The sequence below is a fragment of the Paralichthys olivaceus genome, chromosome 11 (assembly GCF_024713975.1).
Source record: "Paralichthys olivaceus isolate ysfri-2021 chromosome 11, ASM2471397v2, whole genome shotgun sequence".
NCBI classification, from domain to species: Eukaryota; Metazoa; Chordata; class Actinopteri; order Pleuronectiformes; family Paralichthyidae; genus Paralichthys; species Paralichthys olivaceus.
This window is the reverse complement of record NC_091103.1, coordinates 14964665-14986499: the sequence shown is the minus strand read 5'-3', so window position 1 is coordinate 14986499 and position 21835 is coordinate 14964665. Positions and strand designations below refer to the sequence as shown.

The 21835-nt window shown below is 44.3% G+C and overlaps 1 protein-coding gene and 1 long non-coding RNA gene across 5 annotated transcripts in view; one reads left to right on the top strand and one right to left on the bottom strand.

The window, feature by feature from the left end:
• Nucleotides 1–21835, top strand: part of grik4 (glutamate receptor, ionotropic, kainate 4) — a 300819-nt gene that overhangs the window by 251549 nt on the left and 27435 nt on the right. For all 3 annotated transcript variants that reach the window (XM_069534505.1, XM_020087982.2, XM_069534506.1), the window contains exons 14-17: nt 305–418; nt 9430–9539; nt 10563–10736; nt 11174–11339. In XM_069534505.1, the coding sequence (XP_069390606.1) occupies nt 305–418; nt 9430–9539; nt 10563–10736; nt 11174–11339 (564 nt within the window). The remainder of the gene's footprint in view (nt 1–304; nt 419–9429; nt 9540–10562; nt 10737–11173; nt 11340–21835) is intronic.
• The window catches only part of LOC138412036 (uncharacterized), a 31535-nt gene continuing 19249 nt past the window's right edge, over nt 9550–21835 (bottom strand). Inside the window, exon 3 of one of the 2 annotated variants that reach the window (XR_011244555.1) lies at nt 9550–9837. This is a non-coding gene — a long non-coding RNA (uncharacterized lncRNA). Of the gene's footprint in view, nt 9838–11345; nt 11621–21835 lie in introns of those variants that run through there. The other variant, XR_011244554.1, reaches the window with a different exon arrangement.

Genomic DNA, 21835 nt, shown 5'->3' with positions numbered 1-21835 from the left:
CTCTTGTGCTCTACACACACACGCATGCACACACACACACACACACACACACACATACAGTCACTTACACACAGCACCAATGCAGAATTATGCTCATCACAGATAGTGTTATTAGTGGGCACAAAGACTGTGGGATACAAAAGGACATTATCAGCCCACTTCTTATGTCATAATTATCGTCTCGTCAAACTCTCAAAATATTGGTTATGACATCAACCTTAGTTACGTCTGTGTGCATCGTGCCTTCGAGTGTGTGTCTTTGACTGTGGGTGCTTATATAACACGATACTGCTCTGTGTTTCAGAAAGCTGACCTGGCAGTGGCAGGCCTCACCATCACAGCAGAGCGTGAAAAGGTCATTGACTTTTCCAAGCCTTTCATGACCCTTGGCATCAGCATCATGTATCGCGTCCACCTGGTGAGTTAGCTCCCATCAGCCACTCCCCACCACTACCACACACACACACACACACACACTCACACAGACGCACACACTCTCAACCATCGAACTCTCTCTAGTACAGCTTGCGGACATACCACAGAAGACTTTAAGCCATGTCTAATGGCTGGAAAAAAACTACTCTCGCTTTTGGTCTTTCCGGCCTCTTGACTCTCTTACTTTGCCTAAGTCCCTCCACTCACTCTCCTCTTCTTCACCTCCGAGCTACTCCATTCCGCCATCACTTGTGTGTTTCCGTGACTAAACCTTCTCCTCTCCTCCAACCTTTAGCCTCTTTTTCTAGCTTTTTCTTAATCTTCCCTACATCCTTTCCCAGTGTCCAGTTCTTTTCACCTCCCCTGTGTTTTTGCCCATTTCCCATCTTCCCCCCTCCGCTTCCTTCCAGAACCAGATGGTGTGTTTTGTTGTGAGACCATCCTGATGAATGAAGTAGTTTCACAGTTGCGTTCTGCTCACCCTCTGATTAGGTTTGGCCATCTTATTCTCGCAAGCAACACGGACCGAGCTTCTTAGAGAGAGCAAGCCAGAGCAAGAAACAGCGAAACAACTGCAGCACAGGTGGAAATGAGCCAGTGTTTGCAGAGTCAGTGGCCCATTAATCATCAGTCCTTCCCCAAAACCCAAGGTGACACAGCAGGGTCCAGTGGGGCTCTGGCCACTGGTCCGCTCTGAGGTGCCATGCCACGTGCACTAGCTAAGATTAGTATAGTATCCCAAAGGGGTGCTTACTCACAGTCCTTCTTGTTCCCATCTCCTTCTCTTGTAAACCTTGCTGCTTCTCACCTTCCCATAGTTTGAGCGCAACACTAATAGTTGTAACAGTGAGGGAGTCAATTGAGCAGCAAGAGCTGGAGGAGAATCAATCGATGCTCACAGCGGGTGCAGTGTCAAAGGGGCTGCTGGGTAGCGTAACACCTCTGAAGTTGGATTCTGGCAGGCAGGGTGGCAGCATTAGGAGGTGATATGGAGCACATGTCCCTCAGGGCTGACACAGACCTGATCCAATTGACAGTTGAAATTTCTGATTAAGAAATCAATAAGAGAGAAATAAAAAAAGGCATTATTATTATAACAAAAACTATGAACACATGTTCGAAATTGACCTTTTTCATTGACTTTCTCTTTATCTTGGCTGAATCACTTTTTGATTACCAATGGTCATTCTGGTTACTTTCTGATTAACTCAGAATTATTTGCTAATGTTGTTTTAGACTAGAAAAATCAGTAGGATGATGTATTATTTGAAAGCACTTTGCTTCGGTTCAACTAGAACGGTCATTCTTGGTCTGGACTAAAACTAAAATTCTAAACTAAACTAAACTAAAAGTTTGACGGAAATATTTATGCTTTTCTTTGACTAAGATGAGACTAACTTATCCAGAATTTTACTCAACAAAAAATGTACTAAGAATAAAAAGGTTGATTAAACATGACAAAAATTTGCATTGACTTTGTGTCTCAAGACTGACATTGTGAAATCACTCACTGATTCACTCCATCCTACTCAATGAGTTCCATGTAGAGGACAACATATTGTGAGCTTGTCAGCTAAATGAACAAAGCACCTTCGGGCACTAATCACATTCTCTGTGCCTGGAAGAACATCATTGTTGTCCCTCAACTAATAACATTTCATACCAACGTAGGTCCATGACTGGTACACATTGATACTGTGCAGATTTTTCCCAAATTAATATATAGAAAATATTTTGTCTCGGCTTAAACTTTTAGTTCTTTTTAATCAAGTCTTTTCTGTTTGTTGCTGTTTCTATTGAATCACACCTGAAGCTTTTCATTCAGACATGGTGCAAGTTTGTTTTCACATCATACAGTTCTCTCTTCTTGTCTGTTGGCCGTTTTTTTTTCATGTAATGTGAGCACAAAGCCTTACAGAACTTTTCACAATGCATTATGGGATACAATGAGTCCACTACAGAGTGTTTCTCACTAAACATTCAGACAGCACTACAAAATGGTGATCTCACTATATAGTGGAGTATAAAATACATAGGCAAAGTGAGCAAAGGCACACAGCAGTAACAGAGTGAACGATTCATGCTAGTTTTCTTTCATGAAATGGTAGAAGTGTGTGGAGCTTTTGAAAAGAGAGAAAACAGAAAGGGACCAGATGAGAGAGGAAGTGAAAACATGTGTCCCTTGTCTGTCTCTATCGCTCCATCTTTCATTCCTTCATTCTCGCTTTAATTTTCCAGTGCCTCTTGGCATTTTCTCTGATCTGACTCAGAGCAGTCCCTTTGCATGGCTCCACCATTCGATATTTGAATTTCTGTGACTGCACTTGTTTTGTTCTAATCCACTGGCTATTGATTTGAGGCACAGAGGTTTCTACATGGAGGTTTTGTTGCCTATTTGAAACTTTAAATGAAAATTTCTGTCAGATCAATAAGAATGGCAAACGCAATAAAATAAAGCCACCTGTTGAGTATTAATTACCTTCAGACTATGAGCTATTTATTCTCCATTTCTCCTTTTTGTCATTTTGTGTGTATTGTTGGCCTGTCTGTGTTTCTGTCTCTCACTCACACGTGCATGCACACACACACACACACACACGCACACACGCACACACACGCACACACACACAGATTCTGTTTTGTGTTTTTTGTACTGTCTATGTCATTGATGTCTATTTATTAACACTGTGACATGTATTCACATTATGAGCCAAACTAAAGGCACAATCTTTTTCTCAACAACATAAAGGCAAAACTCTTAATAGGAAAAATGAATTGTATGTATTTCTGATTATCGCTTCATTTGAACCCAATTCAGAGAAAGATGGCAGAACTAAAAAAAAAAAAGCATTTACATTATGAAACAGCAGAACGAGGTAAGAAACCTGCACTGAGCCTCTTTTACTTCCTCCACTGCAAAACATACTGTCACCTGACACAGTCAGGTTTTCCACGGGGTGTCCAGAACAGTGGCAAATGATAACACTTAATTACAGGGGATCTGATTCCCTGGAGGAAACAGCGTTTTCTTTTCAACTGATTCTGTATGTCATGTCTGAGGCACCAGGTGAAACGAAAAATACAGAAACCAACCTCAGACAGCTCACAGCGTGTCTGCAGAAGACAAGCTGCTGTCTAGGTTCTCCAGCAGTCTCACCTGAGTCTTTGTGTGTATGGTTAAAGGATTTGTAGTTAGGTACTGCAGTTATATAGTCGTGTAATTCATATGGTGTGCTTTGTGTTCTTTGACATGCAGGTTAGTTTGATTTGTTTTTACATACAAATCAAAGAGCGCATCTTCATGTCAGCTGGTACAATGTGTCAATGCTGGCTTGAATTGTGCATCAGAGTTTAGAACTCAGACAGAACCTAAAGTGACTGTGGACCTCTTCTTATAAAAGCTTTCTCTCCCTTTACATTGTAACCCAGGATTTGAGCCTTTTCTATCATTCAAATGCTGTGTGTGTGTGTGTGTGTGTGTGTGTGTGTGTACAAGAGGAAGAGAGAGTGGTGCTTAATTAGACAAAGGAGTTAATTAGGGGGTGTGTGGAAGCTGTGTTACGTTCTGCAGCTGCCCCGAGGGTAGAGCTTGACACACAGAGCCTTATTGAGTCTCTCGCCACACACCACCTCAGGCAAAATTACATAGTCAAAAACACATGCTCAAGCACTTTATTAGGAACTGCAATGGCATTCATAGAGTGCATACATCTGCAAATAAAGCCCAACAGTCTCCCTATGAAATCAAATTCATATTCACTGGATCTGGTTGTTTATTTGGTGCTGCGCCAACATTTTCATTCTCATACATATCAGTCCCCTACATAACATAACATAACATAACATGCCTGATTGTTTTCATCAAGATCCATGGAGTTTTCCCGGAGAAATCAGCGAAAATGTTGAAAAACAAATCTCTCCCAATGGTACAGAAAGAGAAAACATACTTCGGGATCTCCCTTAATCTGGATCCATACCATAATTGAATGTGTTTTTTCTTTGAGTCACGCCCCACCCCTCCACAAAATATCATAGAAATCTGTTAAATAGAGCAAGGTCCTGATAAAAAACAAACAGATGAGAACATACTGGGCAGGGCCTCTCTTTGCTCTCGGTACAGCCTCAGTTCTTTGCAACATTGATTCCACATGATGTTAAAATATGCTGGCCCACGTTGACGTGACTGCATCACATCATTAGTGCGGATTTGTCAGCTGCACATTTGTGCAACCAATCTGTGGTTCTATCACATCCCAATGCTGTTTAGTTGAATTCACATCTGGTCACTGAAGAACACTGAATTCATTATCGTACTAAATTTGAGTCGACTGTTGCTTTATGATTTGCTGCAAGTGGTCATTGGAAGATGTTAAATTGTGGCCATTAAGGACGCACATGATCAGCAACAACACAGATATACTCGAACCAGTCCATCTGGCACTAACAATCATGCCACAGTCAAAGTCACTTAGATCACATATTTTCCCCATTCTTATGTTTGATGTGAACATTAACTGAAGCTCCTGACCTGTATCTGCAGGATTTTATGCACTGCACTGCTGTCACAGGATGCACCATGCATGAATAAGCAGGCGTGCCGGTAAACCTGATTAAGTACTCTTCACACGCATGCATTCACACATACAAGCACATGCATTGTAACACACACTTGGGTGCAAAACACACAGAGAAGCAGTATGTTGTTGTGAATATGAACTTGTGACCTCCACCAAATCAACTGCTCTTTGCATATTGCCCCCGTGGCCATCTCACAAACCATCTCTGACAAACTGCTCAGACACAATTAGAAATGCACTAAGCAAAAACACAGATGGAAGGAGGGGGAGACGCCGGGGTTGGAGAGGAAGAATGCTTGCATAAAAGGGAGGGAGAGAGAAACAGGTAGAAAGAGAAGCAGAGGAGGCGGAGAGAAGATGGAGAAATGGGAGCAGAGAAGCGAGCAGGAGAGAGTGAGGGTTGAAATGACAGTGGAGAGTCTCCTTCAGTGAGTTGGTATTCAGGCAGGCAGCCTCAGGGGGCAACAGTGTGGTATGAATACCAAGAGGGAGGATGACTAGGTGAAATCCTTGACTGGATAACCTCACTAGCTCCTTCAGTCACCCTCCTGGCATGCAGGCAATCTCCCTGAGAGACACATTGGGGGGGAGGAGAGGGAATGAAGGAAGGATGGTGAGCAAGAACAAGGGCAGAGCAAAGTAAAATGAATGATCTCTTCATCTATATGTTAAGAGGAAGAGGGGACATTCCTAAGTATTCCATTTGTTGAGATATACTCATAAAAAGAGGCCATAAAGGATGTTTTACCCTCAATGCCGCGTTTGCATCTCTTCAGTCTTTTGATTTGCCTCACGTCCTCTTATCATCTTAACATGATTATAAACCTCTGCAAAATGATCCCCCTGCTACTAATAGAAATAATTTAAACACAGCAGCGAATGTTTATGTGTGAAGAGTGACGGCAACCTGTGGATGTAATGTGCACTCATATATACTGCTCTGAAATCCATTTATAGCAGCAGATTTATTTTGATATCCAACACCATGCACAAAGGCAACTGTTAATGTTTGCACTGCTGTTTTGTTTGCTTGTTATGTCAGTTTTTGGAGTCTTCTCACTTTTCTAAGTAAACAGCCTATCTATTCAACAGAAAATACCTAGCCATGGTTGCTGCGTTTTCCCCAGCCAGATATCGATGGTCTGCCCCTCATGTGTTCAGCCCTTTTGCTTCGGGCACTGGGCTGCCCAGGCACGTACTGTATCTGCCGTGCTACAGATGACTGGCAGCCTAGACAGCTTCTGACCAGCTTTGAAGCAAACACACACAAACACACAGCTACTGACAGCCTGTCTTGCATACACAGACTTACCTTCCAAAATGTCACGCGCACAGGCCACCTATATGAGCTCCCTGTCCAAACAATAATCCCAGGCCATAGAGATGGACTAGTAGGTACTTAAGGTCTCTTTAAAATCTTTATTAATTTCTAAATGCACTTAATATTTGTGGATGAAAGTTATTTACAAACTGTGCTAATGTCAATGACACTGAGCCCTCAATTAAAGAGATTAATCAGAGGTAAGTCCCTGTGAAGGACAAATGCACTGATTCATAACAACATCACAGAAAACAGGAGTCAGTGTACCGGATCTTTCTCTGCCTCCACAACAAGCTGTAAACCCAACATTGGCACGTCACCTTTATGAAGCTATTTAGGCTAATGTGTTAATAAACTGTTGGCTGCTGTGTTTACACGTCCAACAGAAAAGGAACATCATTAACATTCATTTGGATTCATGTTCATTCAGGAATCTGACAAATGTGCATTTGAAATGAAATGCACGTGTTTCTTTAGCTGCTTAACAGTAAAGTTGTTGCTGTAAAATCAAAACAACGAGTTGAAAGACACTTAAATGGTCCAGAGAGAGTAGTGGAAATACAAAGGAGTTGGTTTGGCCCTTATGGGTGATGTTTTAATACACAATAATATACACAATAGTTTGATCCATTGTTCCCATCCACTTGATCAAAAATAAAGATATCGATTAGATTAGCCGTTTTTTTAATATTACATTGGCAGACATCATAGCAAGCAATATTATGCTCTTTGTTTTTACAAGATGTTCTTTCTGGGACTCAGTTTACAAGACCTAAAATGTTTCCGGAGAAAAATATCCTGAAACATTTTTGAAATATGCTCACAGACTTCAAATACATTTTGTACAGTTCTCATGTATCCTATTTGAATCTCATTAGCACAGTAGTGTGTCTGCTGGAGCCTCGCTACGGATAATTTCAACCCCTAAAAAACAGAACTTTGACTCTGAGTCACACACATTACAGCACCAGAGTCTTCGTCTCTTCCCACCTTTTTCTCTGATTCTTTTTTCTGATAAGCTCCCCTGCACCTTCACTTCTCCACCATCTGTTAGTGCGGGGAGTCCCGAGTCTCTGCAGCTCTCTTCATCTTAATAATAGCACCTTGGAGGGAGCTAAGGATGTGGACGAGTGGGGTGAGCAGTTAGCAAAACGCTGGTTCAGCATGCACCAAACTGGACTAGCAAAGAGGACGACTCCTGTCAGCACATACTGCTGTTAGCCCAGTAATACCAGTGCCAACTAGAAGCAGCTCTGGCAGTGGTTGTCACTTTGCATCAATACATCACCTCTGAGACGGCCATTGTGTGTTTCACCACTCCACTGTTCTATTTCCAGACAGCAATCACCATCATCATCATAAGCATTGCACTCTAAAGATAGACCGCCAGACAGCAGGTCTGGCATGCTGATTTGAATCAAGCTGAAATTTATACAGAATACAGAACAAATGTATATTCTCCCCTCCTGCTTTCTGCAACCCCTCCTGTTTTACTCTGTCAGGCTAATATGCAAGTGATTACGCGTGCATTAATGAATTTTCATCTCGGCGCAACTCTAAATGGGGGTTCATTTATCATAACAAATGCCCACCAAAATAATTTCACCCTCTTGCTGCAAATTTAATTTTCGAGAGCCTCTGAAATGTATTACTGCAGTGTTTTGGCATGCGTGATGTCCCCCAGGAGCTCCTAATGAAGTATTTTTGCATAAAAGCAATTTAAGCTTGTTCAGGTGGGCTCCATTGCACTGCCTGTTGATGCAGAAATGGAAAACACGGAACTGTAGTACGTCTCAGAACACCACTCGGACAGTTGGTAGTTTGATTACCTCTACCGCTTAACTGTCCTGCCGGCTCTGACAACCACCTCAGTTTCATTGTCATTAACAGATGGAGAATGAGCCTCTGTGTGAAAATGGCTTATACTCTTGCTGATGTACGGTCAGCTTGGCTATAGGCACATAAGAAATATGAGCATGCACAAACACAAACACACACACACACACACACACACACACACACACACACACTCGCGTTCTGATACTTGGCACAGCTTTACCAGTAATTAGTTTCATTTAGAGGACAATAGCCGCTGGTGCTGAATAATGAAACATTAGGAATTAGCTGCCTATATTCCCATTAGTCTACTTGCTGCAAACCTTATTTTCGCCATTTTATATCCTCGACCACTGGTTACTAGTTCAAACCAATACATTACAGCCCCTAGCTGCTGCGGCACAGCTTGCCTAGCTATTAATCTCCCTCCCTTTCTTTCCCTGCGAGCTGGGACACCGCACTCCCAGTCATACAAGAAGTCAATTATAGGTCACAGAAATGAATTTCTGTTTAATGTAGCTGTAATGGCTTAGTTGATTATTTGACCTTTCTCTCAGCTGCATGCAACCTTGCATAGACCATAAATGGTGTCTGTTGTCTTTATCTCTGTTAATGATTTTGTCCTCTAATTCTTCTTCGTGATTGTAATTCATGTACATGCACACGATATACCAATTAACAGGAAATGCTTGTCAGGTTTCTTTATTTTTTCAGTGCCAGAATTGGGGATATAAAACCTATTATCTGTGATGTTGTATCAATGCAGAGGCCTGTGCCGCTCTGTTGACAATTCATGGGAGACTGGGTTTGTGCTTTCATATGGTGTTGGAATCTGATGAATGTTTACATGCAAATGGGATTCACATAATTATAGTGCTATCAGTTTAGCAGCGGAAAATCTATCTCTGCTTATCACATCAAAATCCCTTTATTTACTGTCCCAGTCACCTTTTTCATCTTCTCCGAATTACACAGGCGATAAATGTGTGTTATCACACACCAAATTGGGCCTGAGGCAAAAGAATCAACACTGAAATTCACTAACATTTCTCCCTAATTAACCCTGGCACTGTGTATGGAGGTGATGTTTTAACAAGCAAATTAGTGGCTAGCAAGTGTTTAACCTCTCACCTCTCGTTTGACAGAAGCCCTTCTTGTTTTGACCAGTATGATTTCAACATGCAGGATCAAACGGTTACTTGTCCTGAGCAGGATCTAATGATTTTGACTCTGTACCCCTGTGTCTGTTTTATGTTTCAGGGACGTAGGCCAGGCTACTTTTCCTTCCTGGATCCCTTCTCCCCTGGAGTCTGGCTCTTCATGCTCCTGGCCTACTTGGCTGTCAGCTGTGTTCTCTTTCTCGTGGCAAGGTAAAGATCTCACTAACATATAGCCCACTCTGTACATATGACAGAGAGGAGTAAGAAAGCGAGAAGGAGAACAGACTAAAACACAGAGAGCCAAAAACTAAATAAAGGTTTGTTTCGGGGAAATGTAGACAAGGAAACAGGTGTCTGGTGTTTTCTCGCTTCTTCTCTTCTGTTGATCTTCCACATCACAGTGAAAGAGATGTTCTCCCAATTGTGGGTCTTCAGCATCACACTGACACCCGCTGGACAGGCAGGGAACTGGTTGTTCACTGCTCTTCAAGACTCAACTGTGTGAACACTTGAAACATCATTACATTAGACTGTATCTCATTGAGAAACTATTGTAACACTTCTGAAATCAATCAATCAGTCCCCACGTTGCCTTCTGTCTTTTTGTCTGTATAAACTGACACATTAACAACATCTGCTCTTGTGGTCCCTCCACAATAGCCCAGCAAGTAAATGTCTTCCTGGGAAACACAAAGAGGAGATAACAACCTAAAAACTTTTGAAGATACCCACTTGGTTTAGGAATAGATCTTTTCGAAGCCATTATGATCAGGAAGAATAATTACAGTCATCAAATACTCCGTCAAGCACGTGAGTGTTGTATTAAGTTAGACTCAGAAAATGTTACGTCTTTGTACATTTTTGACAGATCAGAAGAAATTTGCACCCTAGCTTTAATAGCTTTTATGCTATTCTGTCAATCGAGCTCATGACAGAGTCGTCACATAACATACGCTTCATGCAGCGCCATCTGAACATACCAATTACACTGCCTTCACCCCCACTGTTTAAGTAGGCAGCACATGGGAAATAGGAAGCAGGTTTGTTCTCTCTCCAGAGAGTCAAGGTGACTTTGTGTTCAGTTGATAGTTGGAGTTGTTTGTCTCTTTGTCTTTCTCAACTGTTCTTTCTACATTCCACCTTCTCTCTCTCTGTCTCTTGAGTTGTGCTCTCATCAGAATACATAATCCAGCTTTCACTGTCGTCTCACCACATTGTCTCTGTTCTTCCCAGATTGACGCCATACGAGTGGTATAACCCCCACCCCTGCCTGAAGGGTCGTTGTAACCTGCTGATCAATCAGTATTCCCTTGGCAACAGTTTCTGGTTCCCAGTTGGCGGCTTCATGCAGCAAGGATCCACTATTGCTCCCAGAGCTCTGTCCACACGATGTGTCAGCGGCGTGTGGTCAGTATGGACTACAGGGACACACACACACATGCGTGCATTTGCATGCTTTTTTTCAAATCCACACATGGAAATGCCCATCAACTTGTGGTCTGTTTTAATTTTGTGCTTGTTGCTCCATTTCTGGGACATCAGGGTTTGAAATGAGACCGTGATGGCAGAATTTGCATGTACATGGGAGATATTATCTGTGTATGTCTACCTTCAGAGTGAAAACTTCACTTCCTTTCATACAAACTGAGCGTTATCATCTCATCATACACACCCACCCCTTCATCCATCCACCTCTTCATCCACTGAAAACCCTGCAGTGTCTTCTCCTCTCAGGTGTGCTGTTATTTTAATCCTCTGACACTTTCATCCAATCTATCTTCATACAGCGCTCTTTCCATATACATACTTTTATGGGTGAATACATATGTTCTTGTCCTCCACAGGTGGGCCTTCACATTAATCATAATCTCATCCTACACCGCCAACCTCGCTGCCTTCCTAACAGTCCAGAGGATGGAGGTGCCGATAGAGTCGGTCGACGACCTGGCAGATCAGACGGCGATAGAGTACGGCACCATGCACGGAGGATCAACAATGACCTTCTTCCAGGTCAGAGGTTACACACATCCTTGCATATGATAGATTGTTTATATTCTTAGATCCCAGCCGCAAACACCAACTGACCCCAGAGCCCTCTGTGATCAATGAGCCATCGATAGTGTTATTCTCCTCATCACCACCCTGTCCTTCCTGTCTGCCTCCTCTAACCACATGTTTCCTGTCTGTTTTTCACCACAACCATTCAATATCCTCTCCTCAGGGAGACGGGGCACTGTCCAGGTCTCTTAGAGAGACACACACTCTCCTCTTTCATATTCTCCACGTTTGACCTCAGAGAGAGAGACAGAATAGAAAGAAAAAAAGAGTTTGTTACAGGGGAGAGACAGTGAAGGATGATATTTAGGGGAGGAATGAGAGACATTAGCCTTGTCTTTTTTACTGCTTTAATGTCCACTGGACCTTAAATGAATAACTCAGGAAAGACAGACCAAGAGAAAGTAGAGGGACCACTGGGAATGTTAAATGAGACTTCTGTTCCGGACTCTGATAATACTCAAACGGAAATAAGGCAAGGAAGGGGTCAAACCACCAAATCTCAACCAAAAAGTACACGATATTTTTGAATAACTTTTTTTCTGAACGTCGTAGAGACTTGGGCATTTCACACATACTAAAAGGGAGACAGCCACGCACCCACACCAAATTTCAGCCCGTTTCGAGCAAGCAGCGCAGCGTTATTCATCCTAGGGTGAATAGGATTAGGGCTGAAATGAGGGTTAGGGTTAGGGTTGCAATTAGGGTTAGGGTTGCAGCTAGGGTTAGGGTTAGGGTTGGGGAGGAAACCCCATTGGAGATCAAGATATTCTCGAATAACTTTTGTTCTGAAGGTCATAGAGACTTGGAAGTCGTTCCATCTGAATTAATGTGGGGATGCCCGATCCATTGCTACCATCCCCGAGCTTCTACGACCTCCGGAAGGGGTCAAATCAACCAAAAAGTACACGATATTTTTGAATAACTTTTTTTCTGAACGTCGTAGAGACTTGGGCATTTCACACATACTAAATGGGAGACAGCCACGCACCCACACCAAATTTCAGCCCGTTTCAAGCAAGCAGCGCAGAGTTATTCACCCTAGGGTGAATAGGGTTAGGGCTGAAATGAGGGTTAGGGTTAGGGTTAGGGTTGCAATTAGGGTTAGGGTTGCAGCCAGGGTTAGGGTTAGGGTTGGGGAGGAAACCCCATTGGAGATCAAGATATTCTTGAATAACTTTTGTTCTGAAGGTCATAGAGACTTGGAAGTCAGTTCCATCTCAACTAATGGGGGGATGCCCGATCCATTGCTACCATCCCAGAGCTTCTACGACCTCCGGAAGGGGTCAAATCAACCAAAAAGTACACGATATTTTTGAATAACTTTTTTCTGAACGTCGTAGAGACTTGGGCATTTCACACATACTAAATGGGAGACAGCCACGCACCCACACCAAATTTCAGCCCGTTTCAAGCAAGCAGCGCAGAGTTATTCACCCTAGGGTGAATAGGGTTAGGGCTGAAATGAGGGTTAGGGTTAGGGTTGCAATTAGGGTTAGGGTTGCAGCCAGGGTTAGGGTTAGGGTTGGGGAGGAAACCCCATTGGAGATCAAGATATTCTTGAATAACTTTTGTTCTGAAGGTCATAGAGACTTGGAAGTCGGTTCCATCGAACTAATGTGGGGATGCCCGATCCATTGCTACCATCCCCGAGCTTCTACGACCTCCGGAAGGGGTCAAACTACCAAATCTCAACCAAAAAGTACACGATATTTTTGAATAACTTTTTTTCTGAACGTCGTAGAGACTTGGGCATTTCACACATACTAAATGGGAGACAGCCACGCACCCACACCAAATTTCAGCCCGTTTCGAGCAAGCAGCGCAGAGTTATTCACCCTAGGGTGAATAGGGTTAGGGCTGAAATGAGGGTTAGGGTTAGGGTTAGGGTTGCAATTAGGGTTAGGGTTGCAGCCAGGGTTAGGGTTAGGGTTGGGGAGGAAACCCCATTGGAGATCAAGATATTCTTGAATAACTTTTGTTCTGAAGGTCATAGAGACTTGGAAGTCGGTTCCATCTGAATTAATGTGGGGATGCCCGATCCATTGCTACCATCCCCGAGCTTCTACGACCTCCGGAAGGGGTCAAACCACCAAATCTCAACCAAAAAGTACACGATATTTTTGAATAACTTTTTTTCTGAACGTCGTAGAGACTTGGGCATTTCACACATACTAAATGGGAGACAGCCACGCACCCACACCAAATTTCAGCCCGTTTCGAGCAAGCAGCGCAGAGTTATTCACCCTAGGGTGAATAGGGTTAGGGCTGAAATGAGGGTTAGGGTTAGGGTTGCAATTAGGGTTAGGGTTAGGGTTGGGGAGGAAACCCCATTGGAGATCAAGATATTCTTGAATAACTTTTGTTCTGAAGGTCATAGAGACTTGGAAGTCGGTTCCATCTGAATTAATGTGGGGATGCCCGATCCATTGCTACCATCCCCGAGCTTCTACGACCTCCGGAAGGGGTCAAACCACCAAATCTCAACCAAAAAGTACACGATATTTTTGAATAACTTTTTTTCTGAACGTCGTAGAGACTTGGGCATTTCACACATACTAAATGGGAGACAGCCACGCACCCACACCAAATTTCAGCCCGTTTCGAGCAAGCAGCGCAGAGTTATTCACCCTAGGGTGAATAGGGTTAGGGCTGAAATGAGGGTTAGGGTTAGGGTTGCAATTAGGGTTAGGGTTGCAGCCAGGGTTAGGGTTAGGGTTGGGGAGGAAACCCCATTGGAGATCAAGATATTCTTGAATAACTTTTGTTCTGAAGGTCATAGAGACTTGGAAGTCGGTTCCATCTCAACTAATGTGGGGATGCCCGATCCATTGCTACCATCCCCGAGCTTCTACGACCTCCGGAAGGGGTCAAACCACCAAATCTCAACCAAAAAGTACACAATATTTTTGAATAACTTTTTATCTGAACGGCGTAGAGACTTGGGCATTTCACACATACTAAATGGGAGAAAGCCACGCACCCACACCAAATTTCAGCCCGTTTCGAGCAAGCAGCGCAGAGTTATTCACCCTAGGGTGAATAGGGTTAGGGCTGAAATGAGGGTTAGGGTTAGGGTTAGGGTTAGGGTTAGGGTTGCAATTAGGGTTAGGGTTGCAGCCAGGGTTAGGGATAGGGTTGGGGAGGAAACCCCATTGGAGATCAAGATATTCTTGAATAACTTTTGTTCTGAAGGTCATAGAGACTTGGAAGTCAGTTCCATCTCAACTAATGTGGGGATGCCCGATCCATTGCTACCATCCCCGAGCTTCTACGACCTCCGGAAGGGGTCAAACCACCAAATCTCAACCAAAAAGTACACAATATTTTTGAATAACTTTTTTTCTGAACGTCGTAGAGACTTGGGCATTTCACACATACTAAATGGGAGACAGCCACGCACCCACACCAAATTTCAGCCCGTTTCGAGCAAGCAGCGCAGAGTTATTCACCCTAGGGTGAATAGGGTTAGGGCTGAAATGAGGGTTAGGGTTAGGGTTGCAATTAGGGTTAGGGTTGCAGCCAGGGTTAGGGTTAGGGTTGGGGAGGAAACCCCATTGGAGATCAAGATATTCTTGAATAACTTTTGTTCTGAAGGTCATAGAGACTTGGAAGTCGGTTCCATCTCAACTAATGTGGGGATGCCCGATCCATTGCTACCATCCCCGAGCTTCTACGACCTCCGGAAGGGGTCAAATCAACCAAAAAGTACACGATATTTTTGAATAACTTTTTTTCTGAACGTCGTAGAGACTTGGGCATTTCACACATACTAAATGGGAGACAGCCACGCACCCACACCAAATTTCAGCCCGTTTCGAGCAAGCAGCGCAGAGTTATTCACCCTAGGGTGAATAGGGTTAGGGCTGAAATGAGGGTTAGGGTTAGGGTTAGGGTTAGGGTTGCAATTAGGGTTAGGGTTGCAGCCAGGGTTAGGGTTAGGGTTGGGGAGGAAACCCCATTGGAGATCAAGATATTCTTGAATAACTTTTGTTCTGAAGGTCATAGAGACTTGGAAGTCGGTTCCATCTCAACTAATGTGGGGATGCCCGATCCATTGCTACCATCCCCGAGCTTCTACGACCTCCGGAAGGGGTCAAACCACCAAATCTCAACCAAAAAGTACACAATATTTTTGAATAACTTTTTATCTGAACGTTGTAGAGACTTGGGCATTTCACACATACTAAATGGGAGAAAGCCACGCACCCACACCAAATTTCAGCCCGTTTCGAGCAAGCAGCGCAGAGTTATTCACCCTAGGGTGAATAGGGTTAGGGCTGAAATGAGGGTTAGGGTTAGGGTTGCAATTAGGGTTAGGGTTAGGGTTGGGGAGGAAACCCCATTGGAGATCAAGATATTCTTGAATAACTTTTGTTCTGAAGGTCATAGAGACTTGGAAGTCGGTTCCATCTGAATTAATGTGGGGATGCCCGATCCATTGCTACCATCCCCGAGCTTCTACGACCTCCGGAAGGGGTCAAACCACCAAATCTCAACCAAAAAGTACACGATATTTTTGAATAACTTTTTTTCTGAACGTCGTAGAGACTTGGGCATTTCACACATACTAAATGGGAGACAGCCACGCACCCACACCAAATTTCAGCCCGTTTCGAGCAAGCAGCGCAGAGTTATTCACCCTAGGGTGAATAGGGTTAGGGCTGAAATGAGGGTTAGGGTTAGGGTTGCAATTAGGGTTAGGGTTGCAGCCAGGGTTAGGGTTAGGGTTGGGGAGGAAACCCCATTGGAGATCAAGATATTCTTGAATAACTTTTGTTCTGAAGGTCATAGAGACTTGGAAGTCGGTTCCATCTCAACTAATGTGGGGATGCCCGATCCATTGCTACCATCCCCGAGCTTCTACGACCTCCGGAAGGGGTCAAACCACCAAATCTCAACCAAAAAGTACACAATATTTTTGAATAACTTTTTATCTGAACGGCGTAGAGACTTGGGCATTTCACACATACTAAATGGGAGAAAGCCACGCACCCACACCAAATTTCAGCCCGTTTCGAGCAAGCAGCGCAGAGTTATTCACCCTAGGGTGAATAGGGTTAGGGCTGAAATGAGGGTTAGGGTTAGGGTTAGGGTTAGGGTTAGGGTTGCAATTAGGGTTAGGGTTGCAGCCAGGGTTAGGGATAGGGTTGGGGAGGAAACCCCATTGGAGATCAAGATATTCTTGAATAACTTTTGTTCTGAAGGTCATAGAGACTTGGAAGTCAGTTCCATCTCAACTAATGTGGGGATGCCCGATCCATTGCTACCATCCCCGAGCTTCTACGACCTCCGGAAGGGGTCAAACCACCAAATCTCAACCAAAAAGTACACAATATTTTTGAATAACTTTTTTTCTGAACGTCGTAGAGACTTGGGCATTTCACACATACTAAATGGGAGACAGCCACGCACCCACACCAAATTTCAGCCCGTTTCGAGCAAGCAGCGCAGAGTTATTCACCCTAGGGTGAATAGGGTTAGGGCTGAAATGAGGGTTAGGGTTAGGGTTGCAATTAGGGTTAGGGTTGCAGCCAGGGTTAGGGTTAGGGTTGGGGAGGAAACCCCATTGGAGATCAAGATATTCTTGAATAACTTTTGTTCTGAAGGTCATAGAGACTTGGAAGTCGGTTCCATCTCAACTAATGTGGGGATGCCCGATCCATTGCTACCATCCCCGAGCTTCTACGACCTCCGGAAGGGGTCAAATCAACCAAAAAGTACACGATATTTTTGAATAACTTTTTTTCTGAACGTCGTAGAGACTTGGGCATTTCACACATACTAAATGGGAGACAGCCACGCACCCACACCAAATTTCAGCCCGTTTCGAGCAAGCAGCGCAGAGTTATTCACCCTAGGGTGAATAGGGTTAGGGCTGAAATGAGGGTTAGGGTTAGGGTTAGGGTTAGGGTTGCAATTAGGGTTAGGGTTGCAGCCAGGGTTAGGGTTAGGGTTGGGGAGGAAACCCCATTGGAGATCAAGATATTCTTGAATAACTTTTGTTCTGAAGGTCATAGAGACTTGGAAGTCGGTTCCATCTCAACTAATGTGGGGATGCCCGATCCATTGCTACCATCCCCGAGCTTCTACGACCTCCGGAAGGGGTCAAACCACCAAATCTCAACCAAAAAGTACACAATATTTTTGAATAACTTTTTATCTGAACGTTGTAGAGACTTGGGCATTTCACACATACTAAATGGGAGAAAGCCACGCACCCACACCAAATTTCAGCCCGTTTCGAGCAAGCAGCGCAGAGTTATTCACCCTAGGGTGAATAGGGTTAGGGCTGAAATGAGGGTTAGGGTTAGGGTTAGGGTTAGGGTTGCAATTAGGGTTAGGGTTGCAGCCAGGGTTAGGGTTAGGGTTGGGGAGGAAACCCCATTGGAGATCAAGATATTCTTGAATAACTTTTGTTCTGAAGGTCATAGAGACTTGGAAGTCGGTTCCATCTCAACTAATGTGGGGATGCCCGATCCATTGCTACCATCCCCGAGCTTCTACGACCTCCGGAAGGGGTCAAACCACCAAATCTCAACCAAAAAGTACACAATATTTTTGAATAACTTTTTATCTGAACGTTGTAGAGACTTGGGCATTTCACACATACTAAATGGGAGAAAGCCACGCACCCACACCAAATTTCAGCCCGTTTCGAGCAAGCAGCGCAGAGTTATTCACCCTAGGGTGAATAGGGTTAGGGCTGAAATGAGGGTTAGGGTTAGGGTTAGGGTTAGGGTTAGGGTTGCAATTAGGGTTAGGGTTGCAGCCAGGGTTAGGGATAGGGTTGGGGAGGAAACCCCATTGGAGATCAAGATATTCTTGAATAACTTTTGTTCTGAAGGTCATAGAGACTTGGAAGTCAGTTCCATCTCAACTAATGTGGGGATGCCCGATCCATTGCTACCATCCCCGAGCTTCTACGACCTCCGGAAGGGGTCAAACCACCAAATCTCAACCAAAAAGTACACAATATTTTTGAATAACTTTTTTTCTGAACGTCGTAGAGACTTGGGCATTTCACACATACTAAATGGGAGACAGCCACGCACCCACACCAAATTTCAGCCCGTTTCGAGCAAGCAGCGCAGAGTTATTCACCCTAGGGTGAATAGGGTTAGGGCTGAAATGAGGGTTAGGGTTAGGGTTGCAATTAGGGTTAGGGTTGCAGCCAGGGTTAGGGTTAGGGTTGGGGAGGAAACCCCATTGGAGATCAAGATATTCTTGAATAACTTTTGTTCTGAAGGTCATAGAGACTTGGAAGTCGGTTCCATCTCAACTAATGTGGGGATGCCCGATCCATTGCTACCATCCCCGAGCTTCTACGACCTCCGGAAGGGGTCAAATCAACCAAAAAGTACACGATATTTTTGAATAACTTTTTTTCTGAACGTCGTAGAGACTTGGGCATTTCACACATACTAAATGGGAGACAGCCACGCACCCACACCAAATTTCAGCCCGTTTCGAGCAAGCAGCGCAGAGTTATTCACCCTAGGGTGAATAGGGTTAGGGCTGAAATGAGGGTTAGGGTTAGGGTTAGGGTTAGGGTTGCAATTAGGGTTAGGGTTGCAGCCAGGGTTAGGGTTAGGGTTGGGGAGGAAACCCCATTGGAGATCAAGATATTCTTGAATAACTTTTGTTCTGAAGGTCATAGAGACTTGGAAGTCGGTTCCATCTCAACTAATGTGGGGATGCCCGATCCATTGCTACCATCCCCGAGCTTCTACGACCTCCGGAAGGGGTCAAACCACCAAATCTCAACCAAAAAGTACACAATATTTTTGAATAACTTTTTATCTGAACGTTGTAGAGACTTGGGCATTTCACACATACTAAATGGGAGAAAGCCACGCACCCACACCAAATTTCAGCCCGTTTCGAGCAAGCAGCGCAGAGTTATTCACCCTAGGGTGAATAGGGTTAGGGCTGAAATGAGGGTTAGGGTTAGGGTTAGGGTTAGGGTTGCAATTAGGGTTAGGGTTGCAGCCAGGGTTAGGGTTAGGGTTGGGGAGGAAACCCCATTGGAGATCAAGATATTCTTGAATAACTTTTGTTCTGAAGGTCATAGAGACTTGGAAGTCGGTTCCATCTCAACTAATGTGGGGATGCCCGATCCATTGCTACCATCCCCGAGCTTCTACGACCTCCGGAAGGGGTCAAACCACCAAATCTCAACCAAAAAGTACACAATATTTTTGAATAACTTTTTATCTGAACGTTGTAGAGACTTGGGCATTTCACACATACTAAATGGGAGAAAGCCACGCACCCACACCAAATTTCAGCCCGTTTCGAGCAAGCAGCGCAGAGTTATTCACCCTAGGGTGAATAGGGTTAGGGCTGAAATGAGGGTTAGGGTTAGGGTTAGGGTTGCAATTAGGGTTAGGGTTGCAGCCAGGGTTAGGGATAGGGTTGGGGAGGAAACCCCATTGGAGATCAAGATATTCTTGAATAACTTTTGTTCTGAAGGTCATAGAGACTTGGAAGTCAGTTCCATCTCAACTAATGTGGGGATGCCCGATCCATTGCTACCATCCCCGAGCTTCTACGACCTCCGGAAGGGGTCAAACCACCAAATCTCAACCAAAAAGTACACAATATTTTTGAATAACTTTTTTTCTGAACGTCGTAGAGACTTGGGCATTTCACACATACTAAATGGGAGACAGCCACGCACCCACACCAAATTTCAGCCCGTTTCGAGCAAGCAGCGCAGAGTTATTCACCCTAGGGTGAATAGGGTTAGGGCTGAAATGAGGGTTAGGGTTAGGGTTGCAATTAGGGTTAGGGTTGCAGCCAGGGTTAGGGTTAGGGTTGGGGAGGAAACCCCATTGGAGATCAAGATATTCTTGAATAACTTTTGTTCTGAAGGTCATAGAGACTTGGAAGTCGGTTCCATCTCAACTAATGTGGGGATGCCCGATCCATTGCTACCATCCGCGAGCTTCTACGACCTCCGGAAGGGGTCAAATCAACCAAAAAGTACACGATATTTTTGAATAACTTTTTTTCTGAACGTCGTAGAGACTTGGGCATTTCACACATACTAAATGGGAGATAGCCACGCACCCACACCAAATTTCAGCCCGTTTCGAGCAAGCAGCGCAGAGTTATTCACCCTAGGGTGAATAGGGTTAGGGCTGAAATGAGGGTTAGGGTTGCAATTAGGGTTAGGGTTGCAATTAGGGTTAGGGTTGCAGCCAGGGTTAGGGTTAGGGTTGGGGAGGAAACCCCATTGGAGATCAAGATATTCTTGAATAACTTTTGTTCTGAAGGTCATAGAGACTTGGAAGTCGGTTCCATCTCAACTAATGGGGGGATGCCCGATCCATTGCTACCATCCCCGAGCTTCTACGACCTCCGGAAGGGGTCAAACCACCAAATCTGAACCAAAAAGTACACGATATTTTTGAATAACTTTTTTTCTGAACATCGTAGAGACTTGGGCATTTCACACATACTAAATGGGAGACAGCCACGCACCCACACCAAATTTCAGCCCGTTTCGAGCAAGCAGCGCAGAGTTATTCACCCTAGGGTGAATAGGGTTAGGGCTGAAATGAGGGTTAGGGTTAGGGTTAGGGTTGCAATTAGGGTTAGGGTTGCAGCCAGGGTTAGGGATAGGGTTGGGGAGGAAACCCCATTGGAGATCAAGATATTCTTGAATAACTTTTGTTCTGAAGGTCATAGAGACTTGGAAGTCGGTTCCATCTCAACTAATGTGGGGATGCCCGATCCATTGCTACCATCCCCGAGCTTCTACGACCTCCGGAAGGGGTCAAACCACCAAATCTCAACCAAAAAGTACACGATATTTTTGAATAACTTTTTTTCTGAACGTCGTAGAGACTTGGGCATTTCACACATACTAAATGGGAGACAGCCACGCACCCACACCAAATTTCAGCCCGTTTCGAGCAAGCAGCGCAGAGTTATTCACCCTAGGGTGAATAGGGTTAGGGCTGAAATGAGGGTTAGGGTTAGGGTTGCAATTAGGGTTAGGGTTGCAGCCAGGGTTAGGGTTAGGGTTGGGGAGGAAACCCCATTGGAGATCAAGATATTCTTGAATAACTTTTGTTCTGAAGGTCATAGAGACTTGGAAGTCGGTTCCATCTCAACTAATGTGGGGATGCCCGATCCATTGCTACCATCCGCGAGCTTCTACGACCTCCGGAAGGGGTCAAATCAACCAAAAAGTACACGATATTTTTGAATAACTTTTTTTCTGAACGTCGTAGAGACTTGGGCATTTCACACATACTAAATGGGAGATAGCCACGCACCCACACCAAATTTCAGCCCGTTTCGAGCAAGCAGCGCAGAGTTATTCACCCTAGGGTGAATAGGGTTAGGGCTGAAATGAGGGTTAGGGTTGCAATTAGGGTTAGGGTTGCAATTAGGGTTAGGGTTGCAGCCAGGGTTAGGGTTAGGGTTGGGGAGGAAAC